The sequence below is a fragment of the Urocitellus parryii genome, chromosome 1 (assembly GCF_045843805.1).
Source record: "Urocitellus parryii isolate mUroPar1 chromosome 1, mUroPar1.hap1, whole genome shotgun sequence".
In the NCBI taxonomy this organism is placed as follows: domain Eukaryota; kingdom Metazoa; phylum Chordata; class Mammalia; order Rodentia; family Sciuridae; genus Urocitellus; species Urocitellus parryii.
This window is the reverse complement of record NC_135531.1, coordinates 47,738,171-47,746,724: the sequence shown is the minus strand read 5'-3', so window position 1 is coordinate 47,746,724 and position 8,554 is coordinate 47,738,171. Positions and strand designations below refer to the sequence as shown.

The 8,554-nt window shown below is 38.4% G+C and overlaps 1 protein-coding gene across 3 annotated transcripts in view; it reads left to right on the top strand.

The window, feature by feature from the left end:
- The first annotated feature begins 5,752 nt into the window (after positions 1-5,752).
- The window catches only part of Depdc1b (DEP domain containing 1B), a 94,571-nt gene continuing 91,769 nt past the window's right edge, over positions 5,753-8,554 (top strand). For all 3 annotated transcript variants that reach the window (XM_077795787.1, XM_026402556.2, XM_077795777.1), the window contains exon 1: positions 5,753-5,824. In XM_077795787.1, coding sequence (XP_077651913.1) covers positions 5,777-5,824 — 48 coding nt within the window. In that variant the 5' untranslated portion in view covers positions 5,753-5,776. The remainder of the gene's footprint in view (positions 5,825-8,554) is intronic.

Here is an 8,554-nt window from a genome sequence, read left to right as displayed (position 1 = left end):
GTTCTCATCCTGTGAAGATCTTTGGAGACTGAGTCAAAGTTTCTGTAGCATTTTGATGACCTCCAGCTGAAATACTCCAGAGAAGAGTATGCACAGCAATAAATTGCTGTACTCAGAGTGGAGAAGGGAATTCCATGATCTATTTGAGACATAACTGGGAGTTAAACTTTTTTGGGGGCAATAATCAGTTAAACATATATTTCATATGCAACTGATCCCAAATAGTGCAAAAATAATAACAATATCAAATCAAACCATCAGGGGGCTGAAAAATAACTCAAATGTATGATTGTTATAAATTTCATTCTTAGGAATAGAGATAGCAAGCACTTGGATAGAATTAAGACAGTTTTCCAAATTCTTCTTTCTCCCTCCTGAAATGTCTTTGCATAAGTATGTTTGAAATTGTATTTTATATTTGAATATTATCAATTTTGATTCTCAAAGGTATTAGTATCAAAACAACCAAGCCAAGCAAACAAATCAACTGTTTTTGGTGACAGAAGTTCTAGATTCAGGTCCAAATTCTATTAATTATTGGTTGTGGGACCCTAAGCAAGTTGTTCAACCTCTCTGAAGGTTAGCTTCCTTAACAGTGAAGTTACTCATATTTATGCATTCAATCAATTGTGACTCCCAAATGTGCTACTTTAAAAAAAACTTTGGAAGCTGCTTTATAAATGTAAGATTATTCATTTCTCATAAGAAGTAGATGCTTTTATTTATTTATTTAAATAAATGCTTTTATTTATTTATTTAAATAAATGCTTTTATTTAGATAAATTAAAAAGCTTTTATTTATTTAATTAAATAACAAATGCCTTTATTTATTTAAACAAATGCTTTTCCTTATATAAATTAATAAATGCTCTTGTTTATTTATTTAAATAAATAATAAATGCTTTTATTATTTATTTAAATAAATAAATAAAGAAGTAGATGCCTCTGAGGCAGCTTATAATATATTTACATAGTACCATAGAATAAAGAAGAAAATAGAGAAAATAAAGGTAGAAAAACAAAATAACTTACCATAATATTTTTTATATTTTTAAGGAATAGGACACAATTTTGGTCAATTCTAAGTTCCTAGAGATAAATCATACAGATAGATGTTCAGTGAAACATGAATCTATCAAACAAACAAACAAACAAGCTTGTTTTTGTGCTTCTTCAACTAGGGTACCTTTGGAGAGGGAGAGAAAAGATTGTGTATTCTGGAAAGCCACAGGACAAACTAGACTCTTCCTCCCACTTACATTTTACTCAGAGCAAATTAGAACATTTTAACATTAAAATAAATATGTATCATTTATTAGAAAATATATTTTTTATTAGAAAATATTTACAGACTATCTTTTGTCCATCAGATCTTGTTCTAGAAACGAGGTATGTGGGAAGCAAGAGGTCCTTGTAGGAGTTTGTTTTCTGGGTTGGTGCTATAGCTCTGCCATCTGAATCAGAACTGAAATAAAATTTGCTGATAAACAGACTACACCTAATTAATTCTTTTATACAAGGAGAAAAGAAAAATCATTTATAATAAAGCAACATTCATTTCAAAACATAAATAAATGTCTAAGCAATATTATGCCACAAAGATACCATGAAATAGACAAGTATTTTGCATCAACATATAAAAATCAACTGAAGGGGCTGGGGTTGTGGCTCAGTGGTGGAGGGCTGGCCTAGCATGTGTGAGGCACTGGGTTTGATTCTCAGCACCACATAAAAATAAAATAAAGGTATTGTGTCCATCTACACTAAAGAAAAATTAACAACAAAAAAATAAACTGAACATTGTTGTCCTTTTTAAATCTATATCTAATATTTTCAAACAAGAGCTAAATAAGTACATTGTATCTATATGCACTTTTCACAGAATTCTACAGCTATAGAAAGAGGCTGAAAAAAAAAAAAAAGAAACAGGCTGCCGTTTGCACATGTTTCAAACACCACAGAGTGCATTGCCATTCTCATATAGTAACTTTTGGTATGGTCTTGAACAAAACAGAATAATATTCTTGTACACTTAAGTGTGTACTAAAACTGCCCCAAATATATTTTTATTTCTCATTTTTTATTATTTTTCTAGTTAGTTATACATTACAGTAGAATACATTTTGACACATCATACATAAATGGAATAACTTCTCATTTTTCTAGTTGTACGTGATTTAAATTACACCGGCTGTGTAATCATATATGCACATAGGGTAATATGTCTGATTCATTCTACTATCCTTCACACCGCACACTCCTCCCCTCCTTACACTCCCCTCCACCTAATCCAAAGTACCTCTATTCTTCCCTAGCCCCCTCGCCCTTCTTGTGAATTAGCATCCAAACATCAGAGAAAACATTCAGCCTTTGGTTCTTTGGGATTGACTTATTTTGCTTAGCATAATATTCTCTACCTCCAACCATTTACCAGCAAATGCCATAATTTCATTCTTGTTTAAGGTTGAATAATATTACACTGTGTATATATACCACAATTTCTTTATCCATTCATCTGTTGAAGGGCACCTACGTTGATTGCATAGTTTAGCTATTGTGAATTGAGCTATTATAAACATTGATCTGGCTGCATCATGTAGTATGCTGATTTTTAAGTCCTTTGGATATAAACCAAGGAGGGGGATAACTAGGTCAAAGAGTGGTTCCATCCCAAGTTTTCTGAGGAATCTCCATACTGTTTTCCATAGTGGTTGAATCCATTTTCAGTCCTACCATTAATGTATGAGTGTACCTTTTCCCCGACATTCTCGCCAACATTTATTGTTACTCGTCTTCTTGATAATTGCCATTCTGACTAGAGTAAGATGGAATCTCAGTGTAGTTTTAATTTGCATTTCTGTAATTGCTAGAGATGTTGAACTTTTTTCATATATTTGCTGATTGATTGTATTTCTTTTGTGAAACGTCTGTTCATTTTCTTAGCTTATTTATTGGGTTATTTATTTTTTTGAGTTCTTTATATATCTTATAGTTCTATTTAAGGTGCATGTGGTAAAGATTTTCTCCCATTCTATAGGATCTCTCTTCACATTATTGTTTCCTTTGCTGTGAAGAAACTTTTTAGTTTGAGTCCATTCCATTTATTGATTCTTGATTTTTGTTCTTGTGCTTTAGGAGTCTTGTTAAGGAAGTCAGTTCCCAAGCCAATATGGTGGAGATTTGGGCCTACTTTTTCTTCTGATAGGTGTAGGGTCTCTGTTCTAAGTCTTTGATCCACTTTGAGTTTTGTGCAGGGTGAAAGGGGTTTAATTTCATTGCCCCAAATATCTTTTATTTACATGCAAAATGAAGTAAGGTTCTAGGCTCAGCTAATTATGAACAGATTTTTCACTTACCTGAACATCCAGTGGGTCATCAAAAAGTTATGTAGAACAAGGATTGCTGGTTGTATGGCCTGAGTTAGGTATCAAAGAACATCTAGCTCTTCTGGCCTCTGTCCAGTGGGGGCCCTCTCATAGTATGAAAACCAGAAAACATCTCTACAAATGTCCAATATGCTACTGGGAATTGGAACCCCTTTATTAGATAACCATTATTATAGAGATAGAAGATAAAAATTAATGTTAGGTACAGCTAAATGCTATGAAGCAAAGAAAACAGTATAAGTGTGGGGTGGGGTGTGAGACCTCTACACAGCAAGGTTAAGGCAAGACTTGCAGGTAGGTTGTAGGTTAGAACTGAGACTTGAATGGTGAGATGGAGAAGACTGTGCCAAGAACTGGGGCAAGAACATCCATCCCTGGTAGGGAAATAGTACAAGGTTGTGAGGTAGGAACATGTTTAAGGACAGAAAGAGGGCTACTGTGTTTGGAGCACAGGTTGATAAGGTAGAAAGCATTGACTTTTGGGGGCAAAGAGAAAATAAGAGTTTCTGAATTGTTTTTATGTGATGCTGATATGTGATATGTCTCCACTGATAGGTAGATTCTTGGAAGATATGCTTTTCTGTTATCAAGAATTAGCTTATTCACGGCTCATAATGGATTCTTGGGAAAATGCTTAAGAAGCTGACATGATTTTTTAAATTTTCAATTTTTCCTTTCCTTCTCTAACCTACCTCCCCATCCTCCTCCTTCTTCTGTACTAGGATTGAACACAGGCTGCTTTACCACTAGCTTCATCTCAAGCCCTTTTTATTTTTTGAGACAGGGTTTTACTAAATTGCCAAGACTGGCCTTGAAGTTGCTGATATTGGCCTCAAATCTGTGATCCTCCTGCCTCAGCCTGAGTCGCTGGGATTACAGGAGTGCATTACCATTCTGAGCTTGGCATGATTTTTGTTTTTAAAGATATTTCTATTACTGCTACTATACACTGGGCACTATATTTAGCACTTTAATGCATCATCTCAAGTCCTTACAACAACTCTGCCAGGTAATCATCAATATTTCTATTTTAGCAGGGAATTAAATAATTAGCTTGAAGTTACTTAACTAGTAAGTAATAGCAATAATTATTGAAACCCAGACCTATCAAACTTCCATATCTGTGATTTCCACAGAAGTGGAAAGCTACATAATTTCATGGTAGGCATGTTTTGTTACCATATTGCAGTTCTACCACCATGGTAGGTGGTGGCAGGTTCCAGATGTACAAGACTCTAAAATTTCTACATCTTTCTCTTGTGCTAAGGACAGAGTGTCCCTTGGTAGCCTTTGCCAAGTACAACTATATCTCTTTCATGGAGTTGGAGGTTTTAAAAAAAAGTTGTGATAGCATTCACTTACTGGAAGTAATAAAAAGAAAACCCTATCTTTATTTCCTTTTCTGGTTACAAAAGTAATATATATGCATCTCATGACTTTTTTTTTGCCTTTTAAAATGTGGTTAAATACATATTTAAAGCACAAATAGGAGGAGAGGGATTATGAGGGTGCCATTAAGATGGGAGTCCCACCCTTTACAGCTCTTATGGGTGCTCACTGAGGTGATTAGACTTGAACTCTGAACTGGAGTCACAGATATCTAGAGTCAGGGCCTCTGTTGTGCCTTTGAATAGTTGCAAATAGGACCAACAATTCTTGGGGTGGGGGCAAAGAGTGGGTAAGTTAACTCTGAGCAGCAAAAAAGTACTCAGACCTATAACAAAGTACTAAAAGTTTCAATTCGATGTAACAGAAAACTCAAGGGGGCAGGCAAGGTGGGGGTGGATGGGGCAGACTATCCTCTATCAAGACAGCACAACTGGAGCTATCTGGGATCTTTTCCAATTATTTTTGCTAGTACACTCTAGCTACATTCCTCGTGGCTCTCTGCCTTTATCTAGTTTTTAAATGCCCCTCAACTTGTACAGGCTGTCAAGTCGCTTTATTTCATCGCCCACTTCTCCCAATCTTAACAACACCTGCAGGTTCACGGTGCACTCGGTGTGGCTAACTGGGATTTATCTATGCACAGGGTTTCACACCTCCATAAGCCTTTTTTCCAGAGAGCGTGTGGAGTGGGCTGGCCACAGGAGCGTCCGAGAAGGGTGCCAGGCAGCTCCGCCCAGCGCGGACGGAGACACCCTAGCACAGTCAGTCACACCGAAGGTTGGCCCTCTCTTCACGCTAGGCGGCTAGGTGATTGCAGCTGCCTGTGTAGCAGGAGGTCTCCGTGGAGACGCTGGGCTCCGCCCACCTGGCCCAATTCCGGCCACGTGCCGCCACGTGCCGACCAATCAGGACCCGGAGCCCGCAGGCTTGAGATTCAAACTGCTGCGCGGCCGGCTCGGGATCGGCGCGGTCTCTGCCGCAGCCTTAGCTGCGTGCGGGCCATGGAGCACCGCATCGTGGGGCCCGGGCCTTACCGGGCCACCAAGCTGGTGAGTGAGGGTGCGGGGGCCTGAGCGGAGCTGCGAGCGCCGCCGTTCCGTGGCTCGTGCTGGGACAGCCAGCGAATAATCAGCTGTAGCTTCTTCCGGGCAGGCTGGACAGATTTGTGAAGACTTTCCTCTGGGTCTGCGATTTCTTCCTGAACGAACCTTTAAAAAGGGGCTAAGGGGTCGGCAACTCAGCCGTGGGGAGTGGGTACAGCATCGTTCCTGAGATGTTGCCTGGGTTCTCCGCAATATACTGGGCCTCCAGATTGAAAGCGCTGCGAAAACCAGGCTGATCCCCTTCTGCCTTTGTCCCCTAGCTCCTAACGCCTGCAGCTGGGAGGAGAAAGACCCAACCTGAAACCCTAGGGCCACCCCACCCACTGTAAATCTCATCCTTTGCGGCAATTTAGGCAAGGCGTGTCTTCTTCCTGTGTGTTGACACTCCCCGAAGTATCCTTTCTAACGGTGCTCAGAACAGAGGTGGATCGCTCTAGCACGTTTCTGGCCCGTGGCGTTTCCATCAGCATTGACCTGAGGGATGGACCTTGGTGGATAATCAGCCTTTGCAGACTCTACTGAACCAGGGTGCTGCCTTTTCATTTGGAAGGCAAGTTTAGTGTTAAGAAGTGTACCTGATTTATTTTATGACCTTGAGCATATACTTTGTGATTTCTGCCTCAGAAGATTACCATAATGGAATAAAGGGTGACACCTTGGTAATGTTCATGGCAAGTTTTTAGAGGACTTTCTATGGAAACTGATGGTAAATTGGGAGGAAGGAAACTGACTCCTTGGTCTGTCAACCATTGCTGTCCACATCTGACTTGGAATTGAGTCTCATTGCCCTTTGTGCCCTTAAGGAATATCCAGGAAAATGTGCTGGAGTGGCAAAGTTACACAGCCAGTATGTGGCAAGTACAACTGGATCTGGAATTTTGTTTTCTCTAAACTCCCAGGCCAGTTGTCTTTATAGTACTGCTTTTATATTTTTATACTAAACAGGAAGGGGGTGGAATAAATATCCTGGAGAAAAGAACAGGAAGCATATTTCAATACTAGGAGTTGAATCTTATAGTTTGGCTTGTGATGTTATAAACAGTTATGTTGTGTGATTTCTTTAGACTAAGAGTCTGAAATAAGAGACAAAAATATTTTTAAATCACAAAACAAATCTGTTTTGTTTTTCCTTATTCTTCCATTTGTCTCTTTAAATATAGCATGCTATGGGAAAAGTCACATTCTCAAGTTCTCTCATATTCTTTGTTGACATAGGATATTTTCTTTCTACTGTGTTGGGGACTGAACACAAGTGTCTACACTGATATACACCTTCAGCCAGAATATTTTCTTTCTAAAGGTGACTGAGAATAGTGTATTGCTGGATTGCTTAAAGATGACTTAATTCAGAGCCAGGTGTGGTGGTGCAAGTCATAGTTCCAGCTATTCTTGTGGCTGAGGCAGGAGACTTGAGAGTTGGAGGACTGCTTGGGCAACATAGCGACATCCCATCTCAAAACAACAAAAATCTAATTATTTATTTTTTCTGAGCACAGTAGCCAAATAATCACCTAATTATATTAGAAATAAGTGAGAGTAGTGTTTGTAAGCAGTAGCAATAGCTTTTTATTTTATTTTTTTTTTGTAGCATTGAAGCTTGGACCCAGTGGTGTCCTACTGCTGAGCTACTTAACCAGCCCTTTTTGTTTTATTTTGAGATGGGGACTTGCTAAATTGCCCAGATTGGCTTTGAACTTGTGATCATCCTGCCTCAGCCTCCTGAGTTGCTATTGTGCCTGGATGATCTGGACTTTTTGGTGCAAAAATTCTAATGAGATATGAAAGCTAGGTATCAGCAGAGCATTAAAAAATCATATATAGGCTGAGGCAGGAGAGTTGCAAGTATGAGGCCAGCTTCACCAACTTAATGAGCAAAACCCTGGGGAAAAGCAAAAAAAAAAACCCCAACAAAAACCACAAACAAAAATCCAAGAACAGGGTATAGCACTACCAGATTCAATCCCTTATACCAAAAACAAAAACAAAACAAAAAAACTAAAAAATCAATGATTAAAAATATGTGAAAATTGTTTAAAGGTGTGGCTGTGGTTTGAATATATACCCCAAAAGTTCATAATGGGAAATGTAATCCCAAAGGCATTTTTGAAGTAAGGCCTTTGAGAGATTATAAGAATTTGAGAAGATATGAGGGTAAGGTCTCCATAGTAGCATTAGTGGCATTGTAAGAAGAGACACCTTAAGTATACTTATTCTGTCTTGCCATGTGATGCTCTCTGCCATGTTATGTTGCAACAAGAAGGCCCCCTCACCAGATATTGGAGCTATGTTCTAGACTTCTCAGCTTTCAGAGCTATAGGCCAATAAACAAACTTTCTCTCTCTTTTAATTCTTTTTAGTCATGCATGACAGTAGAGTACATTTTGACATAGTTATACAAACATGGAGTACATCTTATTCTTATTAGGATCACAGTCTTGTGGTTCTACATGATGTGGAGATTCACTGTGGTGTTTTCATATAAATACATAGGAAAGTTAAGTCAGATTCATTCATTCTTTATAAATTATCCAGTCTCAGATATTTTGTTGTAGCAACAGGAAATGGTATGTGGAAAGGCCTTGATGTTCATGGGTGCTTGATATAGGAAGTTGATCACCGTAAAACTGGATTCCAGATCTTATTATCAGATTAAGTACCTGAAAGATATTTGCCAAG